Source organism: Lissotriton vulgaris, chromosome 5, assembly GCF_964263255.1.
Source record: "Lissotriton vulgaris chromosome 5, aLisVul1.2, whole genome shotgun sequence".
Classification (NCBI taxonomy): domain Eukaryota; kingdom Metazoa; phylum Chordata; class Amphibia; order Caudata; family Salamandridae; genus Lissotriton; species Lissotriton vulgaris.
In genome coordinates this window covers 1,560,953,945-1,560,976,170 of record NC_141693.1, presented here as the reverse complement: position 1 = coordinate 1,560,976,170, position 22,226 = coordinate 1,560,953,945, and the positions used below count along the sequence as shown (strand labels likewise).

At 50.6% G+C, this 22,226-nt stretch overlaps 1 protein-coding gene across 3 annotated transcripts in view; it reads left to right on the top strand.

Annotated features, from left to right (window-relative positions):
* Positions 1-22,226, top strand: part of RAB2B (RAB2B, member RAS oncogene family) — a 189,680-nt gene that overhangs the window by 125,607 nt on the left and 41,847 nt on the right. For all 3 annotated transcript variants that reach the window (XR_015296035.1, XM_086923630.1, XM_086923631.1), the window contains 3 exons: positions 10,373-10,440; positions 13,358-13,440; positions 14,036-14,128. Coding sequence is in view for 2 of the 3 variants with exons in the window: in XM_086923630.1 (XP_086779756.1) it covers positions 10,373-10,440; positions 13,358-13,440; positions 14,036-14,128 (244 nt within the window). In the remaining variant the exon portion in view is untranslated. The remainder of the gene's footprint in view (positions 1-10,372; positions 10,441-13,357; positions 13,441-14,035; positions 14,129-22,226) is intronic.

Sequence of the window (22,226 nt, the reverse complement as noted above, 5' to 3'; positions counted from 1 at the left end):
CATCGTCCTTTTTATTTAAGACATTCTACCTCATTACAATGAGTTTCCTGCAACAAAGAAACATGTGTGTTTAATCTGGACAAGTGAGAGAGTACCTTTTGTTTTTTGACAGGATGTCCCAGACCACGAACATTGCACGAGACAACGCTGCACATATTAGGGAGTGGGATGAGAGATACAGAGATACAGGTGATACGCTGCATGGACACTGCTGAAAATAGAAAAACACAATTTATTAAAAAAATATGTAACTCAATATAAACAAGAACAAATAAAAAAGAAAAGAACATTTGTCTTATTAAAAGAGAACGAAGAACAACTAGGGGAATAGGAAGAAAGAGTGATAGTAAGAAAAAGAGATAGATGAAGGAAAGGTATCCAGATCTTGGATGAAGAGTAGAAAAGATATCCATATCCGCACCGAGAGCAAGAAGAACAGCAGAGGAAAAAAACTAAGATATAAATTGTTGGACAGGCCACATGAAGGGCCGCTCTCCCCCGGCCCAACCAGGCCTGAGTCCAGTCACGCAAGTACCACACACCACCATTGCACGTCCTCCGTCCCCTCAGGGACCCCTGCCCTCGAGCACGTTGACCTCGTGGGTCCGATCCACTGCCGGCCCACGCGCCCAGCCTGGGGCGCCATCTTGGACACTCCGCCACGAGGCCGCCTGGCCCCCGATCGACCTCAACCCTGGGCCTGGCCCGGCCTCAGACATTCCGGCACCACCCTCCACCCAGGAGGTGAGCGGGCTACTTGGCAAGTCAATGGGAGAAAGAGGTGCCGATGGCTCTCCCCCGCCAAGTGCCGCTCGCCCATCGCCTCCCCGGGCGCTGGCTCCACCCCCCTGCTGGGTGTCTGGACTCCCTCATCCCGGACCTCCCGACCTCCAAGTGCGAGGGTCCGGACATCAAAGCACGCCAGCCCTATAACTGGGGCCGCTCCAGAGCAGGAAGGCAGTTGTATCTTGGAGTCGAGAGACGTAAAGAGGAACTCATCCTTGACGGACTACTGGCGCTGCCGTAGCTCTGTCTTGTGCACCATCGTCCTGCCTGTTGGCGCTGCCACAGCCTTCGCAACCTTCAAATCCTTCATCGTCGTCGGGACCTGCTGGCGTGGCCGCGGACCGTTGTAACCATCATCTTCACCGGGACCTGCAGGCTCCGCCGCGGACCGTCGTCTTTCATTCGTCCATCTCGGGACCTGCCTGGCTCCGCCGCGGCCCGATCATCTAGAACGCCGAGCTCGAGGATTGAGAGCTAATTTCCACTCATTGGTAACAAAGACTGTCCCGCTACCCCTTTCCTAAGCCAGAGACTAGAACCGAGGGGACCCCTGAGTCCAGACCTCCTTGTATCATATCATCGTAACCTAAGAATTGCATATAAAGTCTCGTTAACCTTCAATCTTGTGTGGTGTCCGTCTGTGGGGGGGGGAAGTTACTTGTCTGTGCAGTCGTTGGAGACGGCTCTCCCCGGAGACCTCTCCCCGTAGTCTCGGCCGACCCTCCCGGTCCGTCTAACATTGGTGGCCAGCGGCGCGATTCGAATCACCGCATAACGTACAGAGAGTAGCTCACCCCACGACGAAATCACAATGACAACTAAAGAAAGCGGATCAACCGAGAAATTCCAAATGGAGAAACTAGAGGAGTACAGCCATCGTGAACTAAAACAATTCTGCATCGAACTGGGTATCGCTACCACCGGACTAAGCACCAAAGACGATTTCAAGCATGCCCTAGAATCTTGGGCAGAGACCGGGGCTGCCGGAACCCCCGATCAAAGCACCGCAGAAAAAACCACCACGGCCCCTGAAGGGCAAAGAACGGGTCTCTCACAAGACGAGATCCAGGAAAGAGAAAGAACCCGACTACACGAGCTGGAAATGGCCCGACTCAAGATGGACATTGAACTCAAGCTGGCCGAACCAAAAATCAACTTAGAGCACCTGCGTCTCCGAGAAGAAAGAGAGGAGAAACAGAGACAAAGGGAGCTCGAGGAAAAGAAACTGGCGTACGAACACGAACGAAACCTAGCCGAGATCAACCTGCGCAAGCAGAATAAAGAAGCAGGGGTGCCCGAGCGACCCCACACCTCAGGGACCACAGAGAAAAAGGTACACATCCCCAAGGATGTTGTCCGAGAATATTTCCGAGAGGACGACATCCAGCAATGGTTTAAGGCCTATGAAATCGCTATGACTGCACACCGGATCGATAGAAGCGATTGGGGAGCCGGTCTATGGGGGAGATTCCTCAATGAGGGCCGCGATACCCTGCTACAACTCCCGGACCACCAGATGACCTCATATGACCATATGAAAGCGGCCCTCCTCACCCGCTATGGCCTCACACCCGAGATGTACCGTCAGAGGTTCCGAGACTGCACCCGCATCCCGGGTACAACTTGGGTGGACTACGTAACCTACTTTAGCCGAGCCTTCGAGGGCTGGATCAGAGGAAGCAACGTCACAACCTACGAACAACTGTTCAATCTGATGGTATGGGAGCATCTGTCGAACAATTGCTTCATTGAACTCCGCCAGCACCTCCTCGACAGCAAGTTAACAGATCCCCGGCAGCTCGCAGCGGAAGCTGACCGGTGGGAGATCACCAGAGTGGGCCGGAATGGGTTCTACGAACAGAACCGGAACAACAATGGTCAGCACCGACCCAGAGGAGGAGGAGGGGGCCAAGGACGAGGAAGAGACAACGCTCCGGCCGCCCCCGCAACCAGCACCACCCCCCCGGCCAACCGGGGCAGCACCCCGGCGCGACCGGGGTACAGAGCCAATGTCACGTGTCACCGATGCCAACGAGTCGGCCACTACGCAAACGACCCAAACTGCCCGCAGTACCAGAGCCCAAGGCCCCGCCAAGTGGCCGCCGCGGCCCTAGGAGAAGAACAGATCTCCGAGGAGCAGGAAGAATACGAACAAGAGCATCAGGAGTGGGAGCCAGCCGCCATGGCTCTAGCATGCTTAGGGGGAAAAGACATGGTCCCGCGGGTCCCCCTACCCGCTAACACCCAGAAGTACAGCCAATGGGTGAGCATCAATGGACGCCGGGCCGAAGCCCTTCGTGACACCGGGGCCAGTGTAACAGCCGTCCGCTGTCACCTGGTGGCCCCAGAACAGTATCTACCGAACATTCTTTGCCCTGTACGATCAGCCGATAACTCGGAAAGTTTGTGTCGGATGGCCTGCGTCCCTTTCGAATGGGGAGGGGTCTCCGGCATGTTGAAAGTAACGGTCCGAGACGACGCCCCCGTAGACTGCCTCCTTGGAAATGACCTTGAAAGCTCTCCATGGGCAGCCGTGGAGCGAAGAGAACACCTGGGGATGTTAGGCGTCCCAGACTGGGCGTGCGTCACCACCCGGTCCAGGGCCGCCCGTGCCAACCACCGCCCAGAAGAACCCGAATGGCCGGCGCCACCGCCTCCGGTCGCCCCAGCCGAAACCACCGACCATGACCTCCCCCCCGAACCAGCTCAACCCTCCGACCTCGCTAACCTCGACCAGTGGCCTCAAGAGGGAGGGCCCACGCAAGAACAATTTCGCCAAGAACAGAAGACCTGTCCCTCCCTCGAGGGACTCCGCCAGCAAGCGCTCGCCCAAAGCGCAGGGGATACCTCCGGAACTCATTGGGTCTACTGGGACAATGATCTGCTGTACAGCGAGCAAAGAATCGCCGAGCTGGGGGCCAACAGAGTATTAGTGGTGCCCCTCCGTTTTAGAGACTTTCTGCTAAACCTGGCCCACGATGTCCCCCTGGCAGGGCACCTGGGACAGGATAAAACCTACAGTCGCCTAGTGACCCACTTCTTCTGGCCCAAAATGAGGAACGATGTGCACCAGCATTGCCGATCTTGCCCCACGTGCCAAGCCAGTGGAAAGAGCGGCCGCAAACTAAAGGCCCCCCTGCAACCTTTCCCTGTGGTCACTACCCCATTTGAGAGGGTCGGAATAGACATTGTGGGGCCCCTGGACCCGCGCACAAAACAAGGCCATCGATTCATCTTGGTGCTAGTGGACCACGCCACCCGCTACCCTGAGGCTGTCCCGCTGCGGACTGTGACAGCCCCGGTAGTCGGCCGGGCTCTGATGGGGATCTTCTCCCGTGTGGGCTTCCCCCGAGAAGTCGTCAGCGACAGAGGCACGAACTTTATCTCTAAGTACATGAAATCCCTCTGGCAACAGTGCGGGGTCACCTACCGATTCACGACCCCCTATCACCCCCAAGGGAACGGACTTGTTGAGCGATTCAACCGCACGCTAAAGGGGATGATCGGGGGGTTGGAAGAGCCCCTCCGTCGCCAGTGGGATGTGCTGCTGCCGTGCCTCCTCTTCGCCTACCGAGAGGTCCCTCAGAAATCCCTAGGCTTCAGCCCATTTGAACTGCTATATGGACACCCAGTGCGGGGGCCGCTCAGCCTAGTCAAAGAGGGCTGGGAGATGCCTCCGTTAAAGAACCCCCCAGATGTCTTCCGGTACCTCCTCACCCTCCGCAACCAGACCCGGCGGTTCAGAGAACTAGCGAAAGCCAACCTAGAGGCCAGTCAAGAGGACATGAAAAAATGGTATGACCAGAATGCCTCATCCATTGAATTCGAACCTGGCCAACAGGTATGGGTGATGTCCCCCACTGAGCCATGCGCCCTACAAGACAAATGGACGGGGCCCTTCAAAGTAATCGAGCGCAAGGGTCCTGCCACCTATCTCATCGACATGGAATCCTCCCGGAACCCTCTCCGGGTCCTCCACGCTAACAGACTAAAGCCCCACTTTGTGCGAACAGAGCTCAGCCTCCTGATGGCCACAGACAATGGGGTTGAAGAAGACTCCGAGCCTCTCCCTGACCTCCTACGGACTCAGGAGCAAGACGGCTCCGTGGATGGGGTCCGGCTCTCGGAGACCCTCACCAGAGAACAACGCCAAGAGTGTCAAGCCCTCCTGTCACAGTTCGCCAGCCTGTTCTCCCTCACCCCAGGTGTCACTTCCTGGTGTGTGCACGATGTGGACACCGGGGACAGCCCCCCTATCCGCCACCGGGCCTACCGCGTGCCAGATCGGGTACGGGCCTGCATCCAGGAAGAAGTAGCCAAGATGCTCACGCTCGGGGTCATCGAGCCCTCAGACAGTCCCTGGGCCAGCCCTGTCGTACTGGTCCCCAAAGCAGCTGCCCCCGGCACCACACCAGAACTCCGGTTCTGCGTCGACTACCGGGGCTTGAATGCGGTCACCCGAACAGACGCACATCCCATCCCCCGGGCAGATGAACTAGTCGACCGAATGGGAGCTGCCCGCTACCTCAGCATCTTCGACCTGACAGCAGGCTATTGGCAGATCGGCCTCACACCCCGAGCGCAAGAACGTTCTGCCTTCTCCACTCCCGATGGCCATTACCATTTCACGGTCATGCCCTTCGGCATGAAGAATGCCCCAGCAACATTCCAACGGCTCGTCAATCAGGTCTTGGCGGGGCTCGAAGGATTCAGCGCCGCCTACCTAGACGATATCGCCGTGTACAGCCACCAGTGGACCGAGCACCTCCACCACCTCCGAGCAGTGCTGCAAGCCCTTCAGCGAGCTGGCCTCACGATCAAGGCCAGCAAGTGTCAAATTGGGCAAGAGTCTGTAACCTACCTCGGACACCAGGTGGGAAGCGGCCTAGTGGCCCCTCTACAGCTGAAAATTGCCGCCATCCAGGACTGGCAGCCCCCCATCACCCAAACTGAGGTACGAGCCTTCCTGGGCCTCACGGGCTATTACCGAAGGTTCGTGAAAGACTATGGTACCATAGTGGGGCCCCTCACAGAACTCACGTCAAAGAATCAGCCCAAGAAAGTCAACTGGACCCCAGAGTGCCAAACTGCATTTGAACAATTGAAGGCCGCCATGTGTTCCGCTCCTGTGCTCCAGGCCCCAGACTACAGCCGGGAGTTCGTCGTCCAGACGGACGCCTCCGACCAGGGCATTGGGGCAGTCCTGTCTCAAGTGAACACCGAAGGCCTTGATCAACCGGTGGCCTTCATCAGCCGGAGACTCCTACCACGGGAGCAACGCTGGAGCACCATAGAGAGGGAAGCCTTCGCTGTGGTATGGGCCCTCAAGAAGCTCCGGCCCTACCTTTTTGGCACCCACTTTCGGGTGCAGACCGACCACCGACCCCGGCAGTGGCTGATGCATATGCGGGGGGAAAACCCAAAGTTGCTACGCTGGTCCATCTCCTTACAAGGTATGGACTTCACAGTCGAACACCGGCCTGGGCCAGATCACGCCAACGCGGATGGCCTGTCCCGGTTTTTCCGCCTCGACGAGGAGAGTCCCCAAGAGGATGGGTAACTCTCCCCGCCTTCAGCTGGGGGGGACGCATGTTGGACAGGCCACATGAAGGGCCGCTCTCCCCCGGCCCAACCAGGCCTGAGTCCAGTCACGCAAGTACCACACACCACCATTGCACGTCCTCCGTCCCCTCAGGGACCCCTGCCCTCGAGCACGTTGACCTCGTGGGTCCGATCCACTGCCGGCCCACGCGCCCAGCCTGGGGCGCCATCTTGGACACTCCGCCACGAGGCCGCCTGGCCCCCGATCGACCTCAACCCTGGGCCTGGCCCGGCCTCAGACATTCCGGCACCACCCTCCACCCAGGAGGTGAGCGGGCTACTTGGCAAGTCAATGGGAGAAAGAGGTGCCGATGGCTCTCCCCCGCCAAGTGCCGCTCGCCCATCGCCTCCCCGGGCGCTGGCTCCACCCCCCTGCTGGGTGTCTGGACTCCCTCATCCCGGACCTCCCGACCTCCAAGTGCGAGGGTCCGGACATCAAAGCACGCCAGCCCTATAACTGGGGCCGCTCCAGAGCAGGAAGGCAGTTGTATCTTGGAGTCGAGAGACGTAAAGAGGAACTCATCCTTGACGGACTACTGGCGCTGCCGTAGCTCTGTCTTGTGCACCATCGTCCTGCCTGTTGGCGCTGCCACAGCCTTCGCAACCTTCAAATCCTTCATCGTCGTCGGGACCTGCTGGCGTGGCCGCGGACCGTTGTAACCATCATCTTCACCGGGACCTGCAGGCTCCGCCGCGGACCGTCGTCTTTCATTCGTCCATCTCGGGACCTGCCTGGCTCCGCCGCGGCCCGATCATCTAGAACGCCGAGCTCGAGGATTGAGAGCTAATTTCCACTCATTGGTAACAAAGACTGTCCCGCTACCCCTTTCCTAAGCCAGAGACTAGAACCGAGGGGACCCCTGAGTCCAGACCTCCTTGTATCATATCATCGTAACCTAAGAATTGCATATAAAGTCTCGTTAACCTTCAATCTTGTGTGGTGTCCGTCTGTGGGGGGGAAGTTACTTGTCTGTGCAGTCGTTGGAGACGGCTCTCCCCGGAGACCTCTCCCCGTAGTCTCGGCCGACCCTCCCGGTCCGGTCCGTCTAACATAAATGATATAACAGCCATATAGAAAGGAGTAGAGAGAGTATGAAAGTAACAAGAATTCGAATAATTTAGTAGCGCTGGGAAGAATTATCCACAGAGTGTGGCGAGATACTTTGGAGAAAGTATTTTAGTTTGACCGGATCGTCAAAGGAGCGCATACTGCCCTCATGAGTAATTTTACATAAACATGGATGTAAAATGCCATAACGAATATGTAATTGTCTCATTAGTGGATGAAGAGCAAGAAATGATTTCCTTCTGACATTTGTGGTATTAGAGAGATCTTGAGAGAGATAAATGTTGTGGTCAGACCATATAAAAAGACATTACACTTTTGCTGCCTTCAGCCAACGGATGAGATCTGTAAATTCCAAGTATAACATTATTATTCCTCTGGGTCCTGTTGAATGAGGTTGAAAATGACAAAGACGTTGACTGTTCAGTGGAGAATCATGTTGAAGGTCCAAAAGCTCAGGCAGGAACTTCTTCAAGAAGAGAAGAAGGTCCGGGCCTTCCAAATTTTCATGTAGGCAATATAGACAAAGGTTATTACGTCTATTTCGATTTTCAAGCTCCTCGGTATGCAGCCTGAGCTCCATGTCAAACATTTTCACTTCCATATTGATCCATCTATCCTCAATTTGTTGGAGTTTCTCATCTGTAGCAGACATGACTTGTTTTAATCTCCTCACCTCATCAAGAATTGAATCGAGTACAGGGTTGTGTGATGACAGTATGGGTGAATGGGGGGTAATTTTTCACCCACTTTGTTTTTATGCCAAATGATGAAGGCTTAGCAGAGGATAAAATATCACTTGCCATTGTAGCGTGATGAAGAGGACGATGTGTTATTTTTGGTGACGGTTTGAGCCTGCCCATAAGCTTATGAACAGCACATAGAAGTATGCAGATGTCAAGTATCCATAGCGAAGACTATGCTCAAACAGAAAACTCATAAACCCAGCATGTGATAAAAGTGGTAAAGTATATGTAAAAAAATACTTTGTGAATACAGCAGAGAAGAAAAGGAACAAAAAGCTTTTTTAAATGGCATTTCTAAAGTAAAAATAATAAATTAGATAGATAAAATGCCATTAAAGCGCAAATATGCAATATAGAGAATAGTGCTGCATACAGGAATAGGAAAGAAAATTTTGCCAGGCATTTAATTGATGAAACGCCTGTATTTCCTCTGCAGAAAGCAATGGACCGTGAGTGGCAGGATTATATAATGGCGGCAGCCCGCGTCTGAGGAGAGAAACTTGCCGCCGGGGCTCCGGGTCAAAGAAGTGTGCAGAGGAAGTCGAAGTAGCTCAAAAGGCCGTTCCCACCGTCGAGGGCATCATGAGAGAGTGGGGCTGCACCAAAACACAACTAAAAAGGCTGCAGATAGAAGAAAGAGCTCCGCACTCGAGTGGACCTCAGCCGAACGCCATCATCTTCTTCGGGGCGCAGACCGCGCCCCCTCCTGAAAACCTTTCTTATGCAGCCTTTATAACTCGCAAGGCAAATGCTATAGTTAAAAAAAATTGCTGACCCACTCAATTCCTAATCCTAGTTTACTTTAGCAAAAGCTATAAAACTACCTTACAGAGGTGTGTTCCGTATGTCTTGCTCCAAAATATCAAAGCGACCCTGAGATTCAATCTTGCCTGCAAATTTCAGGATACGTTGAACACAATAATCAATAAAACCTCAGAATGGCCGTGGATCAGCCTGTCTTTCAATATCAGAGCTTTAGCAACTACCTTCAACAAGCTTCCTTCTGGTTTGATGCCCCCGGCTGAATTAATATGCTCCAATTACATTACAATACACACCTTAATCTGGCTATTATCTTAACCGATGGCCAAGCCACTCTACACTAACACCTTAATGCACCTCCTTTACCCTGCAGTAATGCTCTTGTCATCCCTACCACACACCAATTTGTCTTCCTGGCAGGATATTAAACCTGTGTACCGTCAAACAATCTTTGCTTGACCCTCTGAGGCACGGTTTGATGACCATGTCAAACCCAAAAGCATAATTGGAACTGGTACACTCAGAAGGGAACGGGTATACTCAAATGAATACTAAATGACAACTTTGATTGGTACTCTGGATATTACCAGTATCCCGCTCAGACGTTGAAAACTACTCTACATGATCCTTGTAACTGAAAATGTCAATGATGTTGGGCCCAATGACAATCCTCTCAGTTGCTTTTATTTATATGCTTTTAAAAACATGCATCTCTTTATGCTCACCTTGCATGCAGCCACCATCCAACTAGTGCCAAATGCTCCTGTTTCCTTGGTGACTTCAGTAATTTGTTCAACCCTGCCTTCACTTTATCGTGTACTGTTACATGTATATTGCACAGTTTATGACCTACAGTTATAGCTGATTATTTTATTGCCATGTTGTGACAAAACTGTTTTGTTCTACCTAAATTGATTTTAAACACATACATCAGTCAGTGGTCTCACCTGACCTACTTGTCTACTTAAGTTTGGTTCCGGGCAACAAAGTGCTCATACAAGCACCAGTGGACTGGTAATGCACTGCACTGCACAGATAAGTGATCCTCTATACACTGGCAGTCCTTCCAAATTCAGCCATAGAATGAAGCTCCTGTATCCTTTAGATAAGTGATTATTCATTTGCGGAGGTCTCCTAGAGCCTTACAGAGCATCCACAGACCATGAAGCTCATTGCAACAAATATAGATGTATCACATAGAAGATCCATTAATATTTGGTGAAGATTCATTGCAGGTAGCCGTCATAAAATCCAGCCAGTGGTAGCGCATCAACAAAATTAACTAAAATGTGACTAGCACTGTTTCGAACTGAACATACTACTCTCCTACACATGTAAGGATTCATACACATTACAGCACCAGGCCAGTATTGGTGGATCTTAGGAACTCACTTTCTCTTTACCTTTTCAGGGGTCGAGTTTGGTGCCCGAATGATAACCATTGAGGGAAAAGCCATCAAGCTACAGATCTGGGACACGGTGAGAAGGGGAAAATGTGACTATCATTTTGGGCCCACTTACCTCTCACCATGTCATTCTCCTTAGCCTCTCTGTCCTATTGTCTCTACCTTGTTATTCTGCACCCACAACCTGATCGCAACCACGCATGCTGAACCGGATGAGTGCCCAACTATGCCAAAGCCCACTGACGCACTGGAAGACTTGCCATTTTATGGTATCCTCTCCTCACCCAGTTTGATGACTGCATGTGCTCCTCCACTTTTCAGGGTCTCTTTGAAAGAGACCACTGCGAAAAGAGTTTCCAAGCTCGTCTTCCTATGTGATGCCAATAAAGCCTGAAAAACATCAAGGGTTATAAAAATAGATCATTAAAAGGAAAAAAAAGCTGTTTTGCTTTAAGGGGTGTGGCCAACCCATAAGTTTAGTGTACCACATACAAGCCTGTGTAGGAGACGTAGGCCACTTGGCTTGCTACCCGTACCCTTATTATACATAACACTAAGTGAACAGTATTGCAGAACGAGGAATAAGAAAGTAGAAAGATGTCTGGAGGCACAGTATAAATATGGCAAGGTAGTAGGTAAAAAAGGGTATTGGCACAGGAAAAGAGGAAAAAATAACACAACAAGGGGGATGAAGTCACAAACCATAGTAAAGCATCACAAAGGGCGGGGTACATATATCAAAGAGAAGGTGTGGCATCACACCATCCATCAACGCCCGCTTCCTCTTTTTACCAATTACACTCAACCATACAATCCGTACATGCCACTCTATTTTATTTATTTATAAAGTTTTATATAGCGTGAACAAGATCCCGAAGGATATTAGAGCGCTTTACAAAAGGATGAAAAGAAGGACATAAATGCAATATCGATACCAAGTAAGAATTCAAAACAGGAAGAAACTCCTACCTATTCCAGTAATTAAATCTCACACAAACACAAAAACTCTTGTCCATCCCCTCTTACACATACATACTCTTCTCCAAAACACATCACCACCCCTGTACTATTCAAATAGTACTCACCAGCAGTACTGCACATACAAATCTTTCACCAAAAAACACAAAATAATATCTACTCACTACTCCACAAAATAAATCAGACAAATCTCAATACATTATATTCCTTGCACATATATTCCCTATGTAATTATGTATCTATATATTTATTTTGTCCTATTGTACAAGAAAAACCAATTACTCTCTTGAAAGCTTTACTCTGTCCTACCATCACCGTTCACCTCTATCCATTTATCCTCTATCTTTACTCTCTCTCATCCCAAACCTTTTCTACTACAATGATCTCCAAAATAACCCTTCTAGACTCTGCCCTCCTTTACACCTGCTGGCTCACCAAAACATCAGTTTACATTACTCTCCCAAGCAACCGTACTAAATTATCACTCGTGTTATGTATCCTTTGACTCATCCCAAACCTAATTTTTCTACCCTGATTCTCTTTCTCCCTAATCCCTTACTACAGGCTCTTCCCTCCTCCATCTCTCCCTTACTCATCCCAGACTTCAACATAATACTATGAGCTCCCAATTAACACATCTGGTTTTCTTCCCTCCTGTATCCCTCCATTACTCTATTCAATCCAACTGACAGACTTGCATGTCCTCCCTTCAATTTAACTCGTACCTCCCTATACTAATACTATACTCTTATTTCCGTATACTAATCCACCACTAATCTTTTTGGGTTCCAGAGTAGCGTGCTGCTCTCCAAAAAGCGCATTGACGCCTCGTCTGGTTTAGTATGCGCTATATAAAATACAATTACAATAATAGTTAGGAGCAGGCTGGAATAAAGAGGGCAAGCCTGCACCGAGGGGTGAAAGACATTACAAGAACTCAGGTGATGTGAAACAGGGTGGAAGTTTGAGGTATACATAAGGAAAGTTAGGCTGCACAAAGTGGAGTTAGGAAGCCCTTAGAACGTAGAGTAGAAACAGCCTACGAATTATGTGGGGTGACTCAAAGGCAATACATCACATCATCGGGGGAGCAAGAGACCCAAAGAGTAAAGAAGTACTAGGTTGAGGTGGAACTAAATGGTTTAGGCCATGGTACCTCAGTATGATGAAAGATTGCAAAAAAACTGGCTGGCCTTGCAAAGGTGGAAGACATAAGGCTATAGTTGGAGAATGACAAAACAAAAGGAAGTGCGAGAGAGAGCAATAACATGGGTGTGTTAGAGAGATGACACAATGTTGGGTAGGTAGAAATTGCACCAAGGAGTAGAGACATGAATGGCAGAAGGAGTAAAGACTAAGCAAGTGAGTGAAGGAAGCAGAGAGAACCTGCATAGTAAAATGACAGACCCATGGTTAAAAAGATTTTGTAAGACTAGTTCAAATTCCTGCAGGAGCAAGCAGGTCTTCCTTAGTTCAAAGTCATCTGTTTAGGATCTGTGCGATCAATGAGAACACACACCTATGTCGCTTGAATCCACTTATATTAATGTACAGGTATGGAAAGTTTTTTAAAATTGGACATGTCCTTCTGAAAAAAAACATCAGAAGGGAGAAATAACCTGTTCCTTTTATCACAAAGACGAGTGTGGGGGTTGGAGGTAATCCAGCATTGTTCTGACACTTTCCTGTCCCCTTCTAGCTCCTTCCTAATACTGTTCTTCACCCTCTAGCAAGGTCTTTAGTCCCCGCAGCCTGCTCTTTTGTTTTAGATTATGTTACCTCTCTTTCCCAGAGACTTTCAGAATGTGGTCAAGGGCACTGGGCTATCACTAATCGTAGCACATCTACTTTTCTGACCATGTAGCTCTCTTCCTGCTGGGTGTTTACTGCTATTAAAATGCTGCAATTGAGCAACACATTAATTGTTCTCCTGGCCATATGGAGGTATACAAGTGATTTTTGTTTGTTTTTATTTCTTTGTATTTCCAATCGTTCACTCTGGTATGAAATAGGCTGGGCAAGAATCCTTCCGCTCAATCACCCGATCCTATTACCGGGGAGCAGCTGGAGCTCTGCTGGTGTACGACATCACAAGGTAAATCTTTAGTTCTGCTTTACCGTGCTCTCCTCTTACTCTTTCTTATCTTGTTTCCTCCACCCCTGTTCTGTTTCTACACTGCCTCTTTTTTCCCTTGTGTCTCTTCTAGGTTGATGTTAATATTTCTTCTATAATCGGCAATTTTAATCTAGAATTGGTGGTGCCTTCACCCTCCTCTGTATCACTCCTTAGGCCCTGATCACAGCATTCAGTCATAAACTCAAATTTGTGGCTGAAAAAGGTTTGCAAGTCGGGCTTAAATTGCGCCTGATACATGAATTTTCACCCGCGGTTTGAAAAATTGTGCAGACTTTTTGCACACTCTAGCACTGGTTAAATTCATATGTAATTTGCATGTCAGGCCCCTTTCGGAAATGTCCACCTAAGAATCTGGCTTAAATTATACATCTACTAGCAATAATTAGGGAGTGCCCAATTTGAAACTGATATCCTGTTCAGTTGTAAACTTACCCTTCAACTTTTCTATTCAGCTATTCTGTCACCTCACAAGCTAAGGGGTCAAATTGAAGTGAGAGTTTGCATGCTTATGTTTGCATCTCATTCTCTCTCTCCTTTTCTTGCTCTACTTTAGACGTGAGACCTTCAACCACCTAACATCATGGCTTGAGGATGCCCGTCAACATTCCAGCTCCAACATGGTGATCATGCTGATTGGTAACAAGAGGTGAGGGTGTTAATATAATGAAGATGGGGAGACATAGCAATTTGTTATACTATGGCCAGGTGCAAAGTGATCCGCTGAGCGCACAGCCCTCTACTTTGGGCTGCATAGGAAATGGTCTATATTTATATTGTTTGGCATGCAGAGAAGTGTCACAAATGGAATAGTTTGTATGATAGAAGTTCCAATCTCACAATGTGAAGAATACGGGCAGGTTTCTCCGTCCACTGAGTAAGGGTGTCATTTCACTCACATACAGCATGTGGGTATTATCATGATCAGCTAGCTACATTCGGCATAAGGAAAGGATCTCCATTCACCAACATAAAGTATAAGTCTTTCAACCCACCAAAATGGCATTTACGAATGAATGATTGGTGAACATCTTTCAACTCGCAGCATACTGTCAAATAGTTTAAACCAAATGTATTGGTTGTAGGGAAGAGTGCCCTAATCAAGCAACATGGGCCACGGGAAAGAGAGACCCAGACCTCTCCTTGTGTTCTAGACAAGGGTCTCTGTCCAACAACAACGACCCCAAAGCTATGTCCTTATCTTATATTGTGGTGCATATGAATGAGCGTTTCAATCCAGCAATGTACGGGGTCAAGGGTTCCAGTACATCAACATGTAGAATACAGCAGGGTGTCCCGGTTTACCTGTATGGGGTACATTAGAGCAGCTAGCAGTCCACCATGATTACATTTCCAGACAGGTCTCCCAATCACTCCTCACTGTGTGTATGGACGAGTGTTCCACTGCACAAAGATGGGGCATATGTTCTAGTGTCCTATGAAGAATATATTTGTCTGTCCATAACTAGCATTCAGGATGTTATAGCTGCATATCCCAAACCACTTAATATCTTCTTCTGAAAGGGCCTCCGCATGGGGCATCTGGGCAAGTGTTCCAGTTAGCCAACATGAGGCATATACAAGACGTGGTATTTCAGTACCCCTGCATAGAACCTATGCTAGGGTCACAGTTCATTCACAATGATGGTAAATATGCACCATCGGGGCGTGTATGGACGAGTGTCCCTGTAAACCTGTAGGGACAATAGTTCTGATTAATCCCTGTGAGTGTTTGTGGACAAGAGTCTGGATCCACCAACATCAGGTTTTCATGCAAGTTTTTCAAACTATTGAAATACAATGTACAGGTTTCCCGACCCAACAACAGAAAGCATATAGACAAGTATCTTAGATCTACCAAAATAACCTCTAAATGAGTGTTCCAGTCTGCCATCATTGGGCGTACAAACAAGTGTTCTATTCAACTAAAGAATGCCATATGAATCAATATTGTAATCCACTGGTTAAGAGAAGCTTTTTTCTAAGCACTAAGATATGAAAGAAGATGTTTTACACTGGGTGACTACATGGTCTGCTGTGAATTATTTATGATAAAAGGGATAATCCCTTAAATTAACGCAAAGTTGATCCTGCACTAAAAGAGAATATGCAGAAGTGCAGACGGAGACTGTAATACTCTTTATTACAAAAGTGATCCCTGAAATGTGGTAGCACACATTCCATATTTTGTCTCTTGAACATCAATCATGCCTTTTTCAGCTTATTAATTTATTGGCAGATTTATATATTACGGGCAAGGACCAGTGAATACCGGGGAGCTTTAAAGTTGTGAGTAAACAGTAAAAATCACAATATGAAATACTATAAAATGGTAGAAAATATAATATAAATAACTCTGTATCGTAAGTTGTTTGGGAATTTGTAATATGTCTTGCCAAAGACAGGTTATCAATCGGGGGCACACGAGGTTGCCAGCATTTAATAATGATTATATAATATTGACTACTAAAAAGGCAGAAAGAGTAATATGCTGAAGCAGAGGTCCTCATGGATAGAAGCCGAAGGTTTACAATGAACTGTGTGCGATGGCTTGGTAGTGTCTGATAAATTGGCACAGACGGATGCTTTATCACTAAGTATTGCTACACAATGTTTTATTATCCAATTGCATTGTACACATCTGTGCCGTTTTTTTCTATTTTTGGCATCGAGTGGAGGAGGGACTGCTGGGAGTTCATGGCATTGCTAAACTGCATGGGATTGTACCATGTCGGTATCTGTGTCTTTACTAGATGGTTGTGTAGGAACGTGGATAATCATGTGTTGTAGTTGTGGGACCTCACCATGTAATAATGTCGTTATCGGGTCCAGTTGGGTTTCTTTATTAAAACCCTTAGCTCTGTCCTGGGTGGTTGTGTGTCAGAGCAGTCAGGCTTACTAAAGGATCATGTGTACAGTATCTAAAAATAACAGAACGTCAATAAGTAAGAAATACAAAATAAGAATCTCACACCAATTTATAGAATCAGTGTCTTTTTATCTTAAAATAGACACCAACACGATAAATATGTATGGCGGGTAACCAGAAATATACATTTTCAAAGGGAAGTACATCCTTTAAAATTGCAATAAATTGTGGCAAGCGGTTTAGCCCTTAGTAGCCAAGTGGCTAGAACAGCTACTTCTCTTAACTTGGATGAGCCACGACAGGTAGAGGGCCAGTCACAGGGACCACTCGGGTCCAAGAAGACAGTTAACTGTCAGATCCAGCAGTTTTATGGTCCTCAGTGCACTTTTCTCCTTTACCATGGTCCAGCCCAGAAGTAATTCTGATGCTGGGGATGCAGAATGCTACGGCTACTGAAGAGATGCAGTGAGTGTTCCTGGGGCCACACTGGTATGCCTGGGATCATCTTCGGCCTCAGGAATTTATCTGCCACGTTGCAGCAGAGGAGTCTGGTGCAGCTCCAGACATCACTGGTTGCCCGGTTAAATCAGTCTAAGTGGTTGCTTGTGGCTAAGGAAATATTTAGTTTTTGCGGACCAAGGTCCACCATGTCCTTGGCCACAAGTCCAACAAACTTAGAGATGCCTTGGCACCGTCAGAACTCGGTCGCTCACTGGGAACTTAGGCATCCAGCCGCAGGCAGGATTCCTGGAAAACTGTACTCTCTTGGAGTCACTTCTTTCATCCTGGTACAAGTGTAGCTCTTTTCCACAAGTGGGCACAGCGGGCACTGTCCTCTTTGTGTATCTCTTGGGTGCAGGAGGTCCAGTCTTTAGTGCAGCCTCTCTTTGCTGACTCCAGGGAGCAACAGTACAGTCTTTTCTCTGTCTTCTTTTCGTTTAGTAGTATTCTGAGGATTGTAGGTCCGGGGTGCCACTTTTATGCCATCTCGTTTGTGGGACGGGAGGACTCACTAGTCAATAGGCAATAGTTCCCATAAGGCAACTCTTCCAACTTTACATCACTTTGTGATGTTTTGGCCATGAAACAAGGCTAGGAGAACCTGTTGTACCTAAATCCAAGATGGGGCAAGCCTTCTTCCCCTGGGCATACCCATAGGGTCTACCCACCAAATATTTTGTTTTTACACACATTTTGCCATTACTCAGTGGCATCAATTTAGGTGGTTTCTTTACGTTAAACAATGCCGACTACTGTTGGTTGCTTATTTTATTATTTCTTTCCAGCTCCCCTGAATCCTCTCTCCCTCAATTTGGCATTTAGCACAGTGGCTAGTAAAACTACATATTAGTCATTGGGACTACCAGCTTTGTTACAGTGAAATTTGCAATTTCCTGTTTTCGCTATCAGGGTATTTATAAACACAAAAGGAACATGCCCTTCTTTAGGTCTCGACTATTCTATCCCGCAAGGGATAAATAGACTAGAGTATAGAGGGCAAACCAAGCTCTGAAACCATCGAAGATTTCGTCCAGTTCATGTGGTGCACTCATGCGGAAAGCGCGTCCACATCAAACCCATCAGCCTCCCTACCACAGGCATCTGAAGCTTCCCCATCGGCCTCAAGCATTCACCCCAACGCGCGCTCGGCCTCACTTCTCCTCCCCCCTGATTACATCCCTGCTGTTTCACTCACTTTTTTCACTTCACTGCTTCAAAGGGATCCGCTCCCCGCTCCCCCGCCTCCCTAGTTTTACTAATTCAACACCGGACTGACATCACAGATATCCGCAGATGCCACTACACTGCACTGAGGGGAGCTCTGTACATATAATGTATGTTTATACATATCTTCACATTCTCCGAAACAACACTGCGCATCAAACCTCTTTCAAGCATCACAGCATCCTCTTTCAAGCATCACAGCATCAAGTCATACACGTCACTGTGTTAAGCCCCGGAAATAACCTTTAACATATGTATTGAGTTGGATTCATTTTGCATAAAATAAACTGTGCACTACATGAAAACGTTTTACATTGTGATTGTATTTATTCTTTTATTTTTGTTATCTTTTTGTCGAAGGCTCCTGCATCACGCACCTCGGTCTGCATCCTTAAGATTTGCTCCTCTGGTCTCCCCTGTGCTTAGCCCTAATGATCAACATAGAAAGCACTTCCACAGGGATCCCTCGCCTCCCGTGAGGCGCTGCAGCTTCTTAGACATCCCCCAACTACATTCACATCTGAGCTCAACTGCGCCCTCTGTCTGTAGTTTCATGTTGGGTGTTTCATTCAATACGCAACGCGTTGAGACTGGAAGGCGTCACTCAAGTCCTCCTGGAGAGGAATAAGAAAAGCAACTCCAGCTCCCCCGCCCCTCCCCCAAGTAGTTTGTTTTTATTACGCTTTCTTTCGTTCTCTTCTTCCTCTTTGTCCCTTCCTTACCCTTCCATTCATATTTCTCTCCATTCTTCATCCCTTCTTCTGTTCCTCTTCCTCTTTTACTCCCTTTATCCACCCCCTTAGTTATCCCTCACACACCCTCACCCCCTCTCACCCACCCTCACACACTCTCACACCCTCACATACTCTCACACCCTCATACACCATCACAACCCTCACACCCCCTCACCCTCACACACCCTCACCCACCCTCACACACCCTCACTCACCCTCACAACCCTCTAACCCTGACACACCCTCTCACCCACCCGCACCCTCACACCCCCTCACCCTCACTCACCCTCCCACAACCTCACTCACCCTCACCCCCCTCACCCTCTCACCCTCACACACCATCAGTCACCCTCACACCCCCTCACCCCCCCACCATCAAACCCCCTCACCCTCACACACCCTCTCACCCTCACACACCCTCACCCTCAAACCCCTCACCCACCCACACCATCACAACCCCCTCACACCTCCTCAGCCTCACACACCCTCTCACACACCCTCACAACTCTCTCACCCTCACACACCCTCACCCTCTTACCCACCCTCACCCTCACACCCCCTCACCCTCACACAGCCTCTCACCATCACACACCCCCTCACCCACCCTCACCCTCACACACCCTCTCCCTCACACACCCTCTCCCCCTCACTCCCCCTCACTCCCCCTCACTCACCCTCACACACCCTCACTCAACCTCACCCACCCACACCATCACAACCCTCTCACCCTCACACACCCTCACTCACCCTCACCCTCCCACCCTTACACACCCTCTCACCCTCACAACCCCCACACCCTCACAACCCCCTCACTCACCCTCACGCACCCTTACTCACACTCACCCACCCGCACCCTCACACCCCCTCTACCTCTCACCCTCCCTCACACACCCTCACTCACCCTCACACACCCTTACTCACCCTCACCCTCCTCTCACCCTGACACACCCTCACCCTCCCTCACACACCCTCACTTACCCTCACACACCCTCACTTACCCTCACACACCCTCACTTACCCTCACACACCCTCACTTACCCTCACACACCCTCCCACCCACTCATCATCACACCCACCCTCACCCTCACACACCCTCACCCCCTCACTCACCCTCACGCCCCTTCACTCACCCTCACACACCCTCACCCCCCTCTTACCCTCACACACCCTCACCATCACACCCCCTCACCATCACACCCCCTCACCCTCACACACCCTCACACCCTCACCCACCCACACCCTCACTCACCCTCACACCCCTCACCCTCACTCACTCACCCTCACACACCCTCACACCCACCCTCACCCCCCTCACCCCCTCGCACTCCCTCACCCTCACACACCCTCACACACCCTCAAACACCCTCACCCACCTGCACCCTCACACCCCCTCTACCTCACTCACCCTCCCTCACAACCCTCACTCGCCCTCACTCACCCTCACCCACCCTCACCCTCACACACCCTCTCCCCCTCACTCTCCCTCACATCCCCTCAAAACCCTCACACCCCCTGACCCGCATGCACCCACCCTCTCACCTACCCTCACACCCCTCACCCTCACACCCCCTCACCCTCACACCCCCTCACCCTCACACCCCCTCACCCTCACACCCCCTCACCCTCACACCCCCTCACCCTCACACCCCCTCACACCCACCCGCACCCACACACCCCCTCCCTCCCACACCCTTACTCACCCTCGCAGACCCTCACCCCCCTCTCACCCTCACCCCCTCTCACCCTCACCCCCCTCTCACCCTCACCCCCCTCTCACCCTCACCCCCCTCTCACCCTCACCCCCCTCTCACCCTCTCACCCCTCACCCTCTCACCACTCACCCTCTCACCACTCACCCTCACACACCCTCACACACCCTCACACCCTCACCCACCCTCACACCCTCTCACCCTCACACCCTCTCACCCTCACACCCTCACACCCCCTCACCCTCACACACCCTCACACCCCCTCACCCTCCCTCACCCTCACTCACACTCACACCCTCTCACACCCTCACCCTCACACCCACCTTCACCCCCCTCACCCTCGCAATCCCCACCCCCTCACCCTCACACACCCACTCACCCTCACACACCCTCTCACCCTCACACACCCTCTCACACACTCTCACCCTCACACCCCCTCACTCACCCTCACCCCCTCACCCTCACACACCCACACCATCACAACCCTCTCAGCCTCACACCCCCTCACACCCCCCCTCACGCACCCTCTCACCATCACACACACCCTCTCACCCACCCGCTCCCGCACCCTCACACCCCCTCCCTCACACACCCTTACTCACCCTTACTCACCCTTGCAGACCCTCACCCCCTTCTCACCCTCACCCCCCTCACCCTCACACACCCTCACCCTCACACACCCTCACCCTCACACCCTCTCACCCTCACACCCTCACCCTCACACACCCTCACCCTCACCCTCACCCTCACACCTCCTCACCCTCACACCTCCTCACACACACACACCCTCACCCACACCCTCAAACACCCTCTCACCCTCACACCCCCTCACCCTCACACACCCTCTCACACCCACACACCCTCACACACCCCCTCACCCTCACATCCCCTCACCACCCTTACCCTCACACCCCCTCACCCACACCCTCACACCCCCTCACCCTCACACCCCCTCACCCACACCCTCACCCTCACACCCCCTCACTCACCCTCACCCTCTCACCCTCACACACCCTCTCACCCTCACACCCTCACACCCACCTTCACCCCCCTCACCCTCGCAATCCCCACCCCCTCACCCTCCCTCACCCTCACACACCCTCCCACCCTCTCACACACTCTCACCCACCCGCACCCTCACACTCACTCACCCCCACCCTCTCCCCCTCACTCACCCTCACAACCCCTCACAGCCCCTCACCCTCACACACCCACACCATCACAACCCTCTTAGCCTCACACCCCCTCACCCACCCTCACCCTCGCTCACCCTCCCTCACACACCCTCAGCCCCCTCTCACCCTCACACACCCTCTCATACCCCCTCACCATCACACCCCCTCACCATCACACACTCTCACCCTCACTCACCCTCACCATCACACCCCCTCACCCACACCCACCCTCACCCACCCACACCCTCACTCACCCTCACACACCCACACCCTCACACACCCTCACCCTCCCTCACACACCCTCCCTCACACACCCTCCCTCATCCTCACACACCCTCACACCCACCCTCACCCCCTCACCCTCACAACCCTCTCAGCCTCACACCCCCCCTCACGCACCCTCTCACCATCACACACCCTCTTACCCACCCGCACCACCTCCAGCACCCTCACACCCTCACCCTCACACCCCCTCACTCACCCTCTCACCCTCACACCCTCACCCACCCTCACCCACACCCTCACCCCTCCTCAC